The sequence below is a fragment of the Dromiciops gliroides genome, chromosome 5 (genome assembly GCF_019393635.1).
Source record: "Dromiciops gliroides isolate mDroGli1 chromosome 5, mDroGli1.pri, whole genome shotgun sequence".
In the NCBI taxonomy this organism is placed as follows: domain Eukaryota; kingdom Metazoa; phylum Chordata; class Mammalia; order Microbiotheria; family Microbiotheriidae; genus Dromiciops; species Dromiciops gliroides.
In genome coordinates, this window is record NC_057865.1 from 216428132 (window position 1) to 216446694 (window position 18563).

Below are 18563 nucleotides of genomic sequence, written 5' to 3' on the forward strand. Positions count from 1 at the left end.
TTTATCCACTGCGTCATCTAGCTGCTCCCTCACCTTTCTATTTTAGAGTTGTTTTTTTAATTAGCAGAAATCTATTTTCTCTCCCTCCTAGCACCTACCCCATTTTATTTTTAAAGAGATAGAGATAGGGGGCAGCTAGGTGGAGCAGTGGATAAAGCACCGGCCCTGGATTCAGGAGGACTTGAGTTCAAATCTGACCTCAGACACTCAACACTAGCTGTGTGACCCTGGGCAAGTCACTTAACCCTCATTGCCCCACAGAGAGAGAGAGAGAGAGAGAGAGAGAGAGAGAGAGAGAGAGAGAGAGAGAGAGAGAGAGAGAGAGAAATGAAGAAAGGAAAAACAAATTTCTTGTAACAAATAGGTATAATCAGGCAAAACAAATTCATTGGCTGAAAATAAAAATATAAACATCTCATTCTATACCCTAAATCCCTCTCAAGTGGTGGATAAAATGTGTTATACTCAGTACTCTGGAATCCTGGGTGATCATTGTATTGATCATTATTTTCACAGGTTTCAAACTTGATAGTTGTTGTTGTCATATAAATTATTTTCCTGGTCTGCTCATTTTATTCTTCATCATTTTATGAGTCTTCAAAACTGTTCAAATTGGAGCATTATCACAGACTGAACTTTTGCCTACAATTACACAACAATGGACACACATTGATAAAAATTTAAGAATAGTAAGAATAGTGTTTTTTTCTTAATTATTTTAGTAGTTTCCCCAATTTCATGTAAAAACAAATTTCAACATTTGTTTTTTAACATTTTGAGTTCCAAATGCTCTTCCTTTCCTCCCCCTTCATTGAGAAGGCAAACAATTTGATATGGGTTATAAATGTGTAGTCATGCAAAAAATATTTCCCTATTAGTCATGTTGTCAAAGAAAACATAGACCAAAAAAAAAAACCACAGAGAAAAATAAACTTTTTTAAAAGTATGCTTCCATCTATATTCAGACTCCATCAGTTCTTTCTCTGGAGATGGATAGCATTTCTTCAGAAATGTCTTGGATTATTGTATTACTGAGAATAAGTCATTCACAGTTGATCATCATACAATATTGCTGTTACTGTGTACAATGTTCTCCTGATTCTGCTCATTTCACTTTGCATCAGTTCATGTAAGTAAGTCTTGCCAGGATTTTCTGAAACCATCCTGATTGTCATTTCTTATAACACAATAATATTCCATCACAATCATATACCATAACTTGTTCAGCCATTCCCCAATTCATGGGCTTCCCCTTGATTTCCATTTCTTTGCCACTAGAAGAAAGTTGCTGTAAGCATTTTTGTTCATATAGGCCCTTTTCCCTTTTTTCCCCTCTTTGGAATAAAGATCTAGCAGTGGTATTGCTGAGCCAAAGGGTATATGCATGTTTTTAATAGCCCTTTGGGCATAAGAACAGTGTGTGTTTTTTTAAATAGATGTTATCATACTGGATGGGGCAGCTAGGTGGCACAGTGTATAAGAGCACTGGCCCTGGAGTCAAGAGTAACTGAGTTAAAATCTCACCTCAGACATTAGGTGTGTGACCCTGGGCAAGTCACTTAACCCTGATTGCTTCAAACATCTAGGGCCATCTCCTGTCATGTAGATAAATAGATAGATAGAGAGATATATGTAGAGATAGAGATAGATATGCACACACATATACATATATACACATGTATGTGTGTGTGCATGCATATTTGTGTATCTGTGTGTATATACATGCATATCCACTGGACCCAGATGGCTCTGGAGGAGAGAGTGAGGTTGTTAAACTTGCACAGCCCTCTCTCACTTAAATCCAATTCAGTGCAAGTCATGACATCACCTCGATGTCACAGTCCTCTTGGAGAATGAAGGATCAACAACAACAAACACCAAATGCATTGGAGGCTAAATTGGCCTACAGAGGTCACCACATAGACAATTCTCAGAGTTACCTTTCCTGGTTCTGGCCAATCATGTGACAGCTTTGGGGCCTGCTTCTGACCATGTGGTGACCCAGTGCTAAAAGGACTTGCATTTTAGGATGACATGGCAAAGCTCAAGTGGCCCCTTGGTCTTCCTCCTCAGGGAAGCAGCAGAGGGTCCAGGTGTTGCATTAGTTAAAATAAGAGATTCAGATCCAACCTCTCCTTCCTTTGACTCTCTAGGTCTTAGAATTCTCAGATGTTCAAAGATGGGTGAAAAGGCTGACCTTTCTCCACCCCTGAACCATGACAATCATGCTCATGTGGCTGCTATCAAGTGAACTTAACTAGGTGAACCTGTAACTGGGCCTCTTCTATTGTCTTTGTTCCCAATTTTAAGCCAAAGCATACTTCAAGATAGTGTCCAGGTGTGGAGGCTACCTTGTAAGATTGAGAGGTCTGCAGGTCAGAGATGAATGAATGGAGGCAGGGCATGAGTCCCTAGCTATTTACTCCAGTACTCTTAGAAAAGACAACAGTTGAGGGCAGCTAGGTGGTACAGTGGATAAAGCACTGGCCCTGGATTCAGGAGGACCTGAGTTCAAATCTGGCCTCAGACACTTGACACTTACTAGCTGTGTGACCCTGGGCAAGTCACTTAACTCCCATTGCCCCTCAAAAAAAAAAAAAAAGAAAGAAAGAAAAAAAAAGACAACAGTAACAACAATAACAAGTAGCTACCAACAAGAGGATAAGCCCAAGCCTGGCTGTCTACTGACATGTACCAGGGAGTTGTTTAGACACTGCAAATATGAGGTGAAATGTAAATTACTTGATTAGCAGTCCTGAAAATGTCTTTATGTTCTGAGAAGCTTCAGTTTCAGTCTCCCAGTGGATTATAACAGTAATTATAAGTTAAAAAGCAGAAGAGGCATCCAGAAAATTGAAGTTCAGTCTCTAGCTCATCTAGACAAGTATACATCTCACTGTCATGCATTCATGGCCACCAAAGCTTCCTGAATCCCAAGCCATATACTTGGAACAGAACAGGAGCATAGTTATTTGTCCCTTGAAAGTCTATTGGACTCGGGCAGCTAGGTGGCGCAGTGGATAGAGTACCGGCCCTGGAGTTGGGAGTACCTGAGTTCAAATCCAGCCTTAGACACTTAACACACTTACTAGCTGTGTGACCCTGGGCAAGTCACTTAACCCCAATTGCCTCACTAAAAAAAAAAAAAAAGAAAAAAAAAGAAAGTCTATTGGATGAGTAGCTCTAACTGCTTGGTGGTCATTCATTTTTCTTTCAACAAACATTAATTTTATTTTTTCCAGTTACATGTAAGGGTGGTTTTTAACATTCATTTTCATAAGATTTAGAGTTCCAAATTTTTCTCCCTCCCTTTCCTCCCCCCTCCACAAGATCACAACTAGGTTATATATGTACAATCCACAAGTGTTCTTTTTATCAGTTCTTTCTATGGGGGTGCATAGTAAGCTTCCTCATTAGTTCCTTGGGATTGTCTTGGATCATTGCACTGCTGAGAGTAGTTAAGTCATTCACAATTGCTCATTGAACAATACTGCTGTCACTATGCACAATGTCCTCCCAGCTCTGCTCACTTCACTATATATCGATGTTCATTAGTCTTTCAAGGTTTTTTGGGGATCATCCTGTTTGTCATTTCCTGTAGCACATGTGGTAAAATATGAAAGTTTTTAACAGTCGGTTAGGATAACTGAAAGACGCCAGTTTTTCAAGGACCACCCTTTTGGGGAGGAGATGAACAGTCCGCCTGCTGCGCATGTCAGACTGCCTGCCGGGTACAGTCCGCCTGCTGCGCATGTCAGACTGCCTGCCGGGTTTTTTTGACTTCCGGGGTGGAGAGAACGGGAGTAGCCTTTTTTGCCGGCTTGGCGGGACTCCGGGCGGCGCGGCACAGACGGTCTGACTCACTCCAAAGGTGGCCTAAATCGGTTTGGTGAGTTTTTATAAGGAATATAGACTAAGCCTAGATTTAAGACGATTTGTACTGTATTTCTGTTTTCCTATCCTTCTAATCAACAACACCTTATATACAATAAAGGCTCTATCTAGAAAACCAGAAGCTTCTTCCATTTACTAGTCTGGGAGATGAATTAAGGGAAGGGTTAAGTAGGGGAGATTTATGATCTAATATCCAATTTTAAATCTCACACACAAGACCATTCCACTACAACCATATAGCACAGCTTTTTCCATCATTCCTCAATTGATGGACATTCCCTTGATTCTCAATTCTTAGCCTCCACCAAGAGTTGCTATAAATATTTTTTGTACAATTTTTCCCCCTTTTCTCTTTTTCATGATTACTATTAACTGTTTCCCTTCCATCCTATTCCCTTCCCCATGATATTTATTCTATTATCCATCTTCTTTCATCCTATCACTCTTCAAAAGGGATTTGCTTCTGTCTGTCCCCTCCCCCACTCTGCCCTTCCTTTTTTTGCCCCTCTCTCTTTATCCCCTTCCCCACCTATTTTCCTGCAGGGTTAGAGAGATTACTCCACCCAATTGAGTGTGTACATTATTCCCTCCTTGAGCCAATTCTAATGAGATTGAGGTCTTTGAAGCCAATTCTGATGAGTGTTAGGCTCATTTACTGCCTAGATTAAATAGATGACTCCACCCAGTTAGGTGTGTCTGTTAGTCCCTCCTTGAGGTAGCTCTGATGAGTTTAAGATCTTTGAGCCTTTTCGGATGAGTGTAAAATTCATTTACTTCCCTACTCCTCTCCCATCTCTTCCCTCACTCCATAAGCCTTTTCCTGTTTCTTTCATGTAGGATTTCACTTCTGCCCTTCCCCCTCCCCCAGTGAATTCCCTTCACCCCTCAATTTAACTCTAAAGATGGCATCACCTAGCTAGGTGACACAGTGGACAAAGCATCACCCCTGGACCCAGGGGGATCCCAGCCAAAACCTGGCCTCAGACACAAGACAGTTGCCCACTGTATGACCCCAGGTATGTCCCCCAGCTCCATTTTTTTATGGTTTTCTAGGGTCTTGTATTTGAAAGTCAAATTTGCCATTCAGTTCAGGTCTTTTCATAACAAGTATCTGAAAGTCTTCTTTTTCATTAAAGTCCCATTTTTTCTGCTGAAAGATTATGTTGAGTTTTGCTGGGTAGGTGATTCTTGGTTGTAATCCCATTTCCTTTGTCTTTTGTAATATCATATCCCATGCCCTCTGGTTCTTTAATGTAGAAGCTGCTAGATCTTGTGCTATTCTGACTGGGGCTCCACAGTACTTGAATTCTTTCTTTTGGGCAGCTTACAATATTTTCTCTTTGACCTGAGAGTTCTGGAATTTGGCTATAATATTCCTAGGAGTTTTCCTTTTGTGATCTCTTTCTGGAGGTGATCAGTGGATTCTTTCAATTTCTATTTTAGCTGCTTCTTCTAGAATTTCAGGGCAATTTTCCCTGAGAATATCTTGGAAGATGGTGTCTAAGCTCTTTCCTTGATCATGGTTTTCAGGTAGACCAATAATTTTCAAATTATCTCTCCTGGACCTATTTTCTAGGTCAGCAGTTTTTCCCAGAAGATATTTCACATTGCCCTCTATTTTTTTATTCATTTGGATTTGCTTTATTGTGTCTTGGTTTCTCATAAAGTCACTGGCTTCCATTTGTTCAATCCTCATTCTTAGGCAATTATTTTCATCAGAGAGCTTTTGTACCTCCTTTTCCATTTGGCCAATTTGACTTTAAGCTTTTGACTTTTTTCTCATGTCTTTCCTGCATCACCCTCATTTCTCTTTCCATTTTTTCCTCTACCTCTCTAACTTTATCTTCAAAGTCCTTTTTGAGCACCTCTATGGCCTGAGACCAATTTGTCCTTTTCTTGGAAGCTTTAGATATAGGGGCCCTGATCTTGACATCTTCCTCTGAGGGTGCCCCTTGGTCTTCCTTGTTACTGAAGAAACTTTCTATGGTCCTCACCTTTCTCTGTCTGCTCATCTTGCCTTTCTTTTACTTGACTTTTAGCTCCTTAAAGTGGGGCACTGTTTCCAAGCTGCAGTATCCCAAGCATAAGTACCAGATGATATGATTTAAGGAGGATCAGGTTCTTCACTCACCTGGCCTGTTCCCTGGTCCTAGATGACTCCAGACCAACTTGCTAATCAACCAGCTTTGTGTGTCGTGGTTGTTAGCTCTGATGAGCCTGTGCCCCTCCCCAACCTGAGCCACTGCTACTGAAGCCTACCTCCTGGTTCTCAGCAGGGGTGAGAAATCCAAGTTCTGCCTCAGCACCAGCATAGATCCCTGTAGTCTCACCCGTGCCCAGGGCTCAGTCCTCTCACCAGACTGTGAGCTTAGTTCTAGATGACATTGGCGCTTCAGCTGATTCAGAGGCTCTGGGGGTCTCCTTCTCTGGTGAGGCCTTCCTGGGACTGGATCTGTGTCAGGGTGGCTGTGGGGTTGGGCTTGACTCCTGTATCAGCACAGCAGCTCCCTCCTTCTAACCTTCCAAGCCATTCTTGGTTAGAAGATGATTTCAGCACATTCTTCTGTGAGTTTTGCTGCTCTAGGCATTTTCCTATGGTGTTATTTGGATGTTTTTTGGAGTGATCGTGTCATGAGTTTGAGAGTTCACTGCCTTTCCTCCACCATCTTTGCTCCGCTCCAGAAGTCTGGTCATTCATTTTTTATATAGCCCACACCAAAAACTTGTGATCCCCAGAATAAGGTCCTAGGGCCCAAGTTCAGTCCTTTAACAACCCTATGGAGTAGGTTCCAAACTGAAGACACCCTCAATCCTAATTACATTCCCATATAAAAAGAAATATAAAGTAATTTTAGGAAGGAGGGTAGAGCAACTGAAGGAATTTCGTGCAGAAGGGGAAGGGGACAAGCATTTATTAAGCATCTACTATGTGCCAAGCACTGTGCTAAATGCTTTACTATTATTATTTCATTTGCTCCTCACAACAAGCCTAAGCAGTAGGTGCTATTCTTGTCTCCATTTTACAGTTGAGGAAACTGAGGCAAACAGATGTTAATTACCCAGCATCACACAGCCAGTAAGAGTCAGAATTCAGATTTGAACTCAGATCTCCCAGACTCCAGACCCAGAATTCTATCCACTTTGCCACCAGCTGCCTCCTCTGTGAGCAGGGAAAGTATTCCAGGCATGGGAAATAGCCAATACAAAGGCAAGAAGATGAGAGATGGGGCATGGAGGAAAAGCAAATAAGATATATGGTTGGATTGTAGAGTTTGTAGAGGAGAAAGGAGCCAGGTTGTAGCAACCAGACATATTTAGAGTTGATCCTAGATATAATAATAGGAAGCCACTAGAATTTATTATGTGGGACAAAAAAAAATGATAGGGTAAAACAGTCATATATAAGTTCTAAGAAAATTAACTTAGGAAAAAAAAATAAACTTGGGGAGCAGCTAGGTGGTGCAACAGATAGAACACCAGGCCTAGAGATATTAGCTGTGTGACCCTAAGCAAGTCACTTAAGGCCAATTGGGAGACAGAGGGGGGTGGAGGGAGGAAGGAAGGAAGGAAGGAAGGAAGGAAGGAAGGAAGGAAGGAAGGAAGGAAGGAAGGAAGGAAGGAAGGAAGAAAGAGAGAGAGAGAGAGAGAGAGAGAGAGAGAGAAGAAAGAAAGAAAGAAAGAAAGAAAGAAAGAAAGAAAGAAAGGAAGGAAGGAAGGAAGGAAGGAAGGAAGGAAGGAAGGAAGGAAGGAAGGAAGGAAGGAAGGAAGGAAGGAAGGAAGGAAGGAAGGAAGGAAGGAAGGAAGGAAGGAAGGAGCAAAGGAAAAGAAAATAAGTGCAGAGGGACTTGAAACAGGCTATTGCAATAGTGCTGGCAAAAGGTGTTGTGGGCCTAAGTGGAAAGATTGGGACATATTTGAGAAATGTTATGGAAACATAAATGAGATTTGGCAACCTATTATCTATCTGAGGGTAAGTGATAGGGAAAGGCAACACTGAGGTTTCAATCCTATGTGTATGGAAGGATAGTAGTACTCTCAATAGGAATAGGGAAATTCAGAAGAGAAACAGATTTGAGAATAAAGATGAATTCTATTTTGGATAGGTTGAACTTGGGATACCTCTGGAACATCCAGTTTGAAATGTCTGCGTTGGTTTGTGATGAAGGGCTAGAGTTCAGTAGCAATGTTGGAGTCATGCACATGATAACAGAATTTTAAAGTTAGAAGAGAACTCAGCAGCCACATGGGCTAAACTTTTCAGAAGGCTATCCCTGGGGCAGCAAGGTGGCCCAGTGGATAGAGCACCCTCCCTGGAATCAGGAGGACCTGCATTCAAATTTGGCCTCAGACATTTACTAGCTGTGTGACCCTGGGCAAGTCACTTAACCCCAATTGCCTCCCCCCCCCCCCAAATCTCATACAGCTGGTGATCCAGCTTAGCCAAGAAGACCACTGTGGAGAGGAAATTCACCACCTCTAGAGGCAAGACTTTCCATTTTGGGACAGCCTCAGTTGTTGGGGAGTTGACATCAAGTTTAAATTTGCTTCTCTAAATTTCCACTTGTTGCTCCTAATTTTGTTCCCTCCACCATATGACGGTTCTTCAGATACTTTAACATGGCTGTTATGTCTTCTCTTTTCTAAGCTAACCTTGCCCAGGTCCTTCAGTTGATACTCAAGTCATGAACACAAGGACCTTCACCATCAGTGTGGCCCTTGTCTGGACTCTCTCCAACTTATCAACTGGACATAATGCATGAGGTCAGTCAAGGACAAAGCACAGGGAGATGATCGCCTCCATGTTCCTTGGAAGCCATGCCTCTCCTAAAGCAGTCCAGGATTATATAAGCTTTTTTGGCTGCCCCATTATACTGCTGTCTACTATTGAACTTTTACAATCCTTTGAGACCCTCAGATCCTTTTCAGAACAACTGCTGTCTATCCTTGTGGCCTTCATCTTATATTAGCGGATAGTGTTTTCAGTACCTAAGAACAAGACTTTATACTTATGCCCACTGATTTTCATCTTAATAGATTCAGCTCAAAAAGGGTCATTAAAACCCTAGGAACTGATGATATCCCCAAATGAGAAAATATAGAAAGAAAAGGGAAGTGTGGGGGGGGTTCAGAACAGAGGCTGAATAGAGTATATTCATATTTAATGGATCAAAGAATGAATTTTAAAAAGCATTTATTAAGTACTTACTATGCATTAAGCACTGCTCTAAGTACTATTCTAACAAGGGCAGATTACACAGATAGGGAGGGGTGTTTTGGTCTTGAAAATCAAAGGGACCATGAGTAATACAACAGAAGGATAGACTCATGAACTCCTTCTAGGAACAATGGCTGAATTGATTAGAAGATGGTTCCATAATGGGGGGGGGGCAGCTGGGGGCTCAGTGGATAAAGCACTGGCCCTGGATTCAGGAGGACCTGAGTTCAAATCAGGCCTCAGACACTTGACACTTACTAGCTGTGTGACCCTGGGCAAGTCACTTAACTCTCATTGCCCTGCAAAAAAAACACCCCACACAACAAAAAACAAAAAATGAAAAACAAAATCAAAACCAAAAACCAACCAAACAAACAAAAAGAGTGGAAAGGCTAAGAGAGATGGAGAAGAGGGGTGAGAGAGGAAAGAAAATGGCCTGGAAGTAGAGAGTTAAATAAAATATGTCTGGTAATCAGGACAGTAGGGCCCTAAGGTATGACATGGATGATGAAAAGGATCTATCAAACAGGGAAAGGAAAGAGCAGTGTCGCAAAAACCCCGAGGAAAGAGTATATGGGAGAATGGCCAAGTGTCACATGCTGCAGAGGTCAAGAAGGCTAAGGATTAGTGATTCTGATCAAGACAGTGATCCAAGACAATTTCAGAGGACCCACCTCTAGAGAGAGAACTGATGAACTGAGTGCAGACTGAGGCAGACTTTTTTCACTTTCTTCTTATTTTGTGTGTGTGTGTGTGTGTTTCTTCTGCAACATTGCTAATATGAAAATATGTTTTGCCTGCCTTCACATGTATAATCAATTGTCGTATTGCCTGCCACCTCAGTGGATGGAGGAAGGGCGGGAGGGAGAGAATTTGAAACTCAAAATTTTTAAAAATGAATGTTTTGGGGGCAGCTAGGTGGCACAGTGGATAAAACACTGGCCTTGGATTCAGGAGGACCTGAGTTCAAATCCAGCCTCAGACACTTGACACTTAACTAGCTGTGTGACCCTGGACAAGTCACTTAACCCTCATTGCCCTGCAAAAACAAAAACAAAAAACAAAAACAAAAATGAATGTTTCAAATTTAGACACGTAATTGGGATATATTTATATGGATGCATATACATATATGTGTGTGTGCACACATATGTGTGTGTGTATATATATATGTAAAGGAAGGCTAAGGATTGAGAAAAGGTCATTAGATTTGGCATCATTGGTAACTTTGCAGAGACCAGTTTCCATTGAATGATGAAGTCAGAAGCCAAATTGCAGAGAGTGAGAGGAGAGGGAATGGAAGCAATAAGAATAGACAGCTTTTCTGAGGAGTTTGTTTGGGAAAGGGGGGAGGATAACAGCTAATGGGAAAGTTGGGGATCCAGTGAAAAGTTTTTAATTATGGAAGAAACTTGGAGTGTGTGTGTAGGTGCTAAGTGGATAGAAGTGGAGGCAATCTACTAGAGAAGACAAGAGGGAATGGAATCAATACACACACAAGTTATAAATATAAACTTAGATCCATACCACTAGGGCCACATTCACCCACACAAGCACATATGGACATACACCCCTTCTAGGAACTTATAAGCACTTATATAATAAAGAATGTGTGTATATGGGGCAGCTAGGTGGTACAGTGGATAAAACACTGGCCCTGGATTCAGGAAGACCTGAGTTCAAATCCAGATTCAGACACTTAATACTTACTAGATGTGTGATCCTGGGCAAGTCACTTAACCCTTATTGACCTGCAATAAAAAGGAAAGACAGAAAGAAAAAAGGAAAAAAAAAGAATGGGTGTATATTCACTTGTCATACACACAAATGTGATTAAATATGTGCTTAAGTATGGCTACATGCAGTTATAAATACACATAGACTCAGAGGTACAAGGACACATATGCACAAATGACCAAATATATCCCTAAGTGATTCAGGTATATCTTGAACATGCATGGCCACACACCTATACTTCTGCATGCTCACAGGTGTGTTCTCTCTCTCTGTCTCTTTGTCTCTCTCCCCCCTTTCCCTCTCTCCTCTGCCTCTCTTTCCCTCCCCTTTTTCTTTCTTTCTTTCTCTCTCCCTCCCCCCTCTTCCCTACTCTGCCCAGTACTTGGTCTCCACTTTCCTAGCAAGTTCTACACATGAATGCCTCAATTCTCTCTCCTATCATTTCCTCTCTGTCTCCCACTTTTCTGAGTTTTACTGCCTCAACCTTAAACAGAGATCTTCTCCAAGGGGTAGCTTCCTAGCCATACTCTCTCTCTCTCTCTTTTTTTGGTGAGGCAATTGAGGTTAAGTGACTTGCCCAGGGTCACATAACTAGTAAGTGTTAAGTGTCTGAGGCTGGATTTGAACTCAGGTCCTCCTGAATCTAGGGCCAGCGCTCTACCTAGCCATATTCTCTTATCCATGTTCTCCCAATTTCAATCACAAGCTCAGTTCCTCAACCAATCAGGAGAGGAGTCAGGAAACACACTTCAACAATTGTAGACTTAACAATTGTATAACTAACCAGTCTGGCTAGGGAGAAATGTACATGTGGGCAGCAAGAATGACATCTTAGCTACCATCCCATGGGCAGCAATAAGGCTCTGGACTTTGCAGAGGGTGATGGGGCTGGTTAAACACTAGAGATAATGGGAGTGGGGACAATTGATGTGGGATAAAGAGCAGTGAACTGCCCACCTGACCTCAGAGGGTAAAGGACCTTGTCCCATTGCCAGTGAGATAAAAACCCATAATAATTCTGTTTGGACATGGCTGGATGCCAAGAGGAAGGAAGGTTAGGCAGAGAAAAGTACTTGATTTGAAGTAGTCATGACCTTCAATGTCCCCTCCAAACTTCAGACAGTCAATAAACATTTATTAATCACCTACAGTGTGCCAAGCATTGTTACTTCAGCTGGAATTTGAAGGAACTCAGGGAAGCCAAGAGTTCGAGATGAAGAACTCCTCTCCCTCCAGTATGTATTCCTACCACTGTCCTAGGGTGTACCAGAGATTTCTCTTATCCAAGCAGATAGAAGAATCGGGAAAGGATAGAAACCATGCTGGGGTAGCTCCTGAACCAAGTGTCCTAGATGGCGTCCTCCTGGTCACTCCCACTCCAGTCCTTCAGTTCTACAAAATTGGTTCGGAAAACAGTATTGATTTGCATAATAATTTTCATAGACATTGCATGCTCAGAATTTACTATACTTTTCTACCCATGCTCAGCCTCCACATCCGAGCCCTCTCTAAGTCTCTGACTTTTCTGCTCTGCAGGACCCCAAACCCAGCTGAGTTCAATTAAGTTGAGTCTAAGAAAACCTTGAGCTGGGTTTGGTTTGGGTGTTCTGGATGTGACCTGTAATTCTCACAGGTCCCAGGATCAGGTGAGCATATTGGGGAGGGGCAGTTATGTGAATACCACCCTTGACTTCCCACACTCAAAAAGCCTGGTCACCCGGCTCCCAGCCAGTCTGACCAGAACATTCATCCAAAGGAAGACAGACAGTGAGACACAGAAAACAAGGAAGAGGAAGAGGGCTAAATCAGAAGCCAAGCAGGACAGAGAACAAGCAGGAGAGACACAGAAAGAGGAAAAACTAGAGAAAGACTGGATGAAGGCAGAAGAGACAAAGAGAAACAGTGAAGAAAGTGAGAGACAGAAACAGATACAGTGAAGGGAGTGGGAGACAGAAAAATACAGTGAAGAAAGTGAGACAGAGAAACAAAGAGATACAGTGAAGAAAGTGAGAGACAGAAAGAAATACAGTGAAGGGAGTGGGAGACAGAGAAACAAAGAGATACAGTGAAGGGAGTGGGAGGCAAAGAAGAGAGTGAGGAGACTGAGAAAGTGAGACAGAGGGACTAAGGCAAAGGAAGTCAGGCACAGACCATCTGCTCAGGGTGAGGATGTTGGTCGGCAGGCTCTGGGCGGCGATTAGCCGGGCACTGTTTGCTGAGTTCCTGGCAACAGGGCTCTACGTGTTCTTTGGTGTGGGTTCGGCCTTGCGTTGGCCCTCAGCAATGCCCTCTGTGCTGCAAGTGGCTATCACTTTCAATCTGGCTACAGCCATGGCCATTCAAGTCACCTGGAAGGTGAGTGGGGCCCATGTCAACCCAGCCGTGACCCTGGCTTTCCTGGTGGGCTCCAATATTTCTCTGCCAAGGGCCATGGCCTACGTGGTAGCTCAGCTGGCGGGGGCCATTGCGGGAGCTGCTCTGCTCTATGGAGTCACCCCAGGGGATATACGAGGAAGCCTCGGAGTGAACGTGGTAGGTGCCTAATCAAGGGAATGAGGGAATAAGGAACGGGGATATACATTAGTAAGGGACCTGAGACATTGATAGCAGCAGGAGGTGGGAGGTGGGAGGGGAACAATCCAGGAAATTTAATGGGTATAAGGGAGGGGAAAAAAGATCAAAACATGGGAGCCAATCATGATTCTAGGATAAAAGAATTTCAGTTATAGAGGGATCTTAGAAGTTATCTAATACAAATACCTCATTTTACAGATAATGAAACTTGAGGCCTAGAGAGGTAAATATTTGTTGAATGGAATGGCTAAGTCAGTCTTGTGGGAAATACAGTGAGGAAGACATGGGGTTGGGGGAAAGGAAGGGACAGGATGGGAGGCTGGGAGAATTTCTATTAAAGAGAAACATGAAGTAGAACATAAGGGAAGAGAAAGGGGACAAAGAGACCAGGGATATTGATAGGACCTTTTCCTTTCCCTTCTAATCTCTCTCCCCCTTCCACCCTATTTCCCAATTCTTGTTTCCTCCTGTCTGTCCCAATGTCCCTCACAATACAAACCTCTCTCCTTCCCTATTGCCACCCCCCAATCCTTTCTTTTGTCAACTATAGTTCCCCTTAATATACCTCTCCAAACTCAGGTTTCCAACTTATCTGGAATCTACCCTCTTTCCTTGCTCCTCCAAACCCAGACTGGGACCTTTGGTGGCTCAGAGTATATTGGGAATGGAGATGAGAACAAATCCACCTTCTATTTGTACAGAGAATGAACTTTTATGGCCACTGGTTTATTTAATCCTCAGAACAAGCCTATGAGGCAGGCAGAGTTCTCATCCCAATTCCAACAAGAATTAACTATAACTTTGAGGAAGCCTCTACTCTTCTCTGGGTCTTAGTTGCCTTCTCTGTAAGGTAATGAAACTGAGTTCCTGGTAGACAGATTAGGGGTGAGGGGAAGTGGTAAAACACTAGGGAAGGTGGTAAGACGTATGTTGGTGGATGACTATATCCTACCTTCCCTTAGAAGGATGAAGTTCCATTCAACTTTAGTCTTTCCACTTTTTTTTTTTAAAGTGAGGCACTTGGGGTTAAGTGACTTGCCCAGGGTCACACAGCTAATAAGTGTCAGGTCCTCCTGAATCTAGGGCCGGTGCTCTATCCACTGTGCCACCTAGCTGCCCCAGTCCTTCCACTTTAAGAGTATGATCTTCATTGTAGAGCTGAGGAAACTGAGGCTCAGGAACAGAACTAGGACTAAGCCCTCAGTCTCCTGTCTCCTGTCTCCTGTGTCTTTATTCAGCCTTCTACATCACAGTGTGGAGTGATATTTTCTCCTATTTCCTCCCCATACTTGGGGCTTTCACTTCTCTGAACCCTCAGAGCAATACATGAGATGGTAAGTAGTAACCTGAGATAGCACCCATCTCATTTGATCCACCATATATGTACAGTGTACAAATATGGGCATTGACACACAGCCGTGGGGAGTACGTGTGTGTACAAGGGCCCTGGGCACCTTGTCCACCAGGTCCGGGGCAGCGTTTCCTCAGGCCAGGCTGTTGCCGTGGAGTTGGTGCTGACCTTACAGCTGGTGCTGTGTGTCCTGGCTTCCACTGACAGCCGCCAGACCCCAGGCTCTCCTGCTGCTATAATTGGGATCTCTGTGGCTCTGGGCCACCTAATTGGGGTAAGGTGATTTACCGCTGAAGGGGGCAGGGAAACAGGAAGGGGGAAGAGAGAGAAAGCCCTCCTACCCTTAGACTAGATTTCCTTGGCTGGGTGGGGGGTGGGAGGACAGATTAGAGAGACAGAAAACTGGAGAGATCCAGGAAAATCCCATTGCAGTCTCAGGAATAACTCCTTCCTCCTCAAGTTGCTCTCAAATTTCCAATAGCTACAATCCCCTCTGCTACCAAGAGATGATTTGGGGATGGGACAGTAGCACCCACACTTATGGCCCAGTTGCCCCTTCAAGGGAGGAGGTGAGGGTGCGGGGTGGACAGGTTTTCCTGTCTGGCCCCCTATGATGCTCATCTCACTCTTCTTCCAAATCCCCCCTTGTCTTCTCTCAGATCTATTTCACTGGCTGTTCCATGAACCCAGCTCGCTCCTTTGGCCCAGCTGTCATCGTTGGCAAGTTCTCTGTCCATTGGGTGAGATCCTGGGCCTGGGAGGCAAATGACCCAGTGAGGACAAGTAGAAGAGGAGGGAGTTCAGCTAGCCCAGGGGTTTACTAGGATACTGGAAATGGAAAGGAAGCAGCAAAGCACACAAAGACCTTGTCTCACTTCCTTGGTCATGTAAGGGGAAAGCTAGAGGTTCCCCAACCTAGGCAGGCTTTCCTGGTTGGCCAACCCCAAGATAACCCTCTGACCTGGGCAGGGCCTGCTGGGAAGTAGAGAAGACAAACAAGTAGTTGAGCCTGTTTTTGTCTCCGGTTTATAGCCTCAGACACTTAGCTGTTTCCTTATTCAGCTTCTCCAGCCACGACTGGTTTCTAAACTTAAAGAAAATAACCAGATACAGAAACATAACTTAAATTCTTTACTGAAGAGTTGGAGGGAAGGATGGAAGAATTAGTAGGGAAAATGGCACCCTCCCCTCATCCTTACACTTGAGGGAAGGCTCTACTATTCATGTGGTGAGGCTTTGGAGAAAGTTTACTAGACTAGAAAATGGGGCACTTGAGTTTTCTACTCTAGGTGTTGGACTCTACAGGGGTATCTCACCTGCCTGCACCTATAGGATTGCCTGAATATCGTTGGGAGCTCAGGATCAGGTCAACAATAGAGGAGATGGGAGCTCAGAGCTATCCACAGTCTCTGGGTGGCTCAAAGGCTTATGGATCCATTTTTCTTTGTGCCTGCAGATCTTCTGGGTGGGACCACTGACAGGCGCTGTCCTGGCATCTCTGATCTACAACTTCATCTTGTTTCCAGACACCAAGACTCTGGCTCAGAGGCTGGCCATTTTAACAGGCACCACCACAGAACCTGAGGAGATGGTGCCTCGAAAGAATGACCCAGAGCCCATTTCAGGGGGTGTTGAGATACCCAACTTGGTATAGAGTCCTTATGTCCTAGTATGTACCCTGCAGCGTCGGGAGGGACAGGAGTATGAATTGTCAGTCAAGAATGTTTAGGGCGAGTGGCAGCAGTGAGCAGCTGGCCAAGGAAATCTGGGGCACCTTGGTTAGGGAGAGAGCTTGTGTCCTGCCTTGTTGTGAAAATGAGTTTCAAGGGGAGGGTTGAGGGAAAAGGAAAAGAGAAGACAGGTTGTCACTAACCCTCCTAGAAAATTCTGGCCAGAATAAAGCTCCAGAGTGAGTCTGGATCACCTTCATCTCTTAGTGGCTGGGAGAAGCAAGGGAACCCTGACCACTTACCACCACCACTTGACCTAGAACCCAGGGGGAGGCCCAGACTTGTAACAAATTTGTATTTGTGCTAGTCAATGGGGAAGTTAAAAAGATCAGTAAGATACCAGTTCCTACTCTCAAAAAAGCTTAGTCTAGTAGAGACGATTTTTAAAAAAGAGGTAACTATAATTCAGAATAGAACAAAACTAAAATATAGGAAAGGTACTAGGGCTATGTGAGATTTGAGGGTGGATTACTCCCCACTTTTGGAAAGGAATCAGGGAAATATGGAAAAGGTAGTACTTGAACTGGAGCACAGAGGATGGGCAGAAATTCAATAGGTAGAGATGGTATTTCAGGACTAAAGTACAAACTATAAAGGCTGTCTACATAAAAGCCTGGGACCATGGATAGGAAAAAACAAGCAATCCAGTTTATCTAGAGTATATATTGTGGTGAATAGTATAAAAGCAGGTTAAAAAGGTTGGGTGGCATGAGACTAAGGAGTGCTTTGAATGATAAAGGAGTTGAGATTATCACACAGATAGCAAAGGTTTTGAGCAAAGATGTGGCAAGATTCCTGGGGCAGCTATGAATGAATGAAAGAAAAAAGCATTTCCCAAGGCTTACTTCTTGCTAGGCACTGTGTCTTAGCTGGAGGATACAGAACAAAGAGCAAGACAGTCTCTGTCCTCAAAAAGCTTACATTCTAAAAGAGGGAGTGATTTGGTTTGGGAAAGCACGAACATGGTAAGGATCGTTATGGGCCCGTTTGGGGCAGCTCCTTTCGGGAATGACTGTGGATTGGATTATTGTTCTCAGAACTATAGGTGGAAGAGGGGCAGGAAGAATATGGCAGGATTGGAGCGATGTGGTGGGCCTGGGGTAGGCTACATATGGCAAACTCTACCCAGTCAGAAGCCCAGGGCCCAGGGCCAGAGATGGAATCTTGGTCTGAGGCCGGAGGGGATTAGGGGGTGGCAGAAAGATGACAAGAGCTATGTACAAAATGGATTGGAAGAGAGAATGGAGACCACAGGGACCAGTTAGGAAGATATTGCCATGATCTAGGTAAGTGGTAATGAGGGATGGTACTAAGACAAAGGGAAGAGAAACTCATGTTTGATATTTTGGATGTGGAACTGACGGGATCTGGTAACTAGTTCATTATGAGCTAAAAGAAAGCAAGATTCAAAGATGAGCCCCAGGCCAGTGGCAGTGTGTCAAAAACACGAGCCCCTGGCCAAGAAAATCTGGAGGGGGGGGCGGGGACCCTTGTTCAGGGAGAGGTGTTTCTGTCCTGTCCTGATGTGGAAGTGGATTTCAAGGCGGGGTAGGAAAAAGATAGCCTGTCACTGACCTCCCCTAGAAGATTCTAGCCAGAATAAATTCTAGCCAGGAATAATCTCCTGGGTGATGGGGTATATTGATAAGGGAAGTCAGAAGTAGGTCTGGGTTGGGGCCAGGCAAGACTATTTGTGGCATCTTGTAAGTTGTAAAATGGTACTCCCTCAAGCTTTCACTTGTAAAATGGCTTTATTTGCCACAAATACTATATGCTATAAAGTGAAATTTGCTGCCATCCAAAAAAATGGCCATTTATAAATATTAAAAAACATCCCTCCTTGTGCCCCGATTGTGTCGTGTTCTTGGTGTCTAGCTACATTATACCTATCTTTCATCCTAAATCTGTCTTGAACATATTGAACTTCAGGTCCTTACAGGACATTAAGTTGGAGATGTCCAATAGGCCATTACAAATCTCAGTCTGGAACTTGGGAGATCAAAGCTGATTGCATATATCTCCACCCCCCTCACACACACACACACACACACACACACACACA

The 18563-nt window shown here is 43.6% G+C and overlaps 1 protein-coding gene across 1 annotated transcript; it reads left to right on the top strand.

The window, feature by feature from the left end:
- Positions 1-12668: 12668 nt before the first annotated feature.
- Positions 12669-18289, top strand: AQP6 (aquaporin 6). Its single transcript, XM_043967768.1, has 4 exons — positions 12669-13378; positions 14887-15045; positions 15431-15511; positions 16228-18289. Exons 1-4 carry the CDS (start codon positions 13016-13018, stop codon positions 16423-16425), a joined length of 801 nt encoding a protein of 266 aa, XP_043823703.1. The 5' UTR covers positions 12669-13015; the 3' UTR covers positions 16426-18289.
- The last annotated feature ends 274 nt before the right edge of the window (positions 18290-18563 follow it).

Coding starts and splice junctions, on each gene's coding strand:
- AQP6 (XM_043967768.1), top strand. CDS start 13,016: ATGTTGGTCGGCAGGCTCTGGGCGGCGATTAGCCGGGCACTGTTTGCT. Junction 13,379..14,886: donor GAAGCCTCGGAGTGAACGTG/GTAGGTGCCTAA, acceptor CTTGTCCACCAG/GTCCGGGGCAGCGTTTCCTC. Junction 15,046..15,430: donor CTCTGGGCCACCTAATTGGG/GTAAGGTGATTT, acceptor GTCTTCTCTCAG/ATCTATTTCACTGGCTGTTC.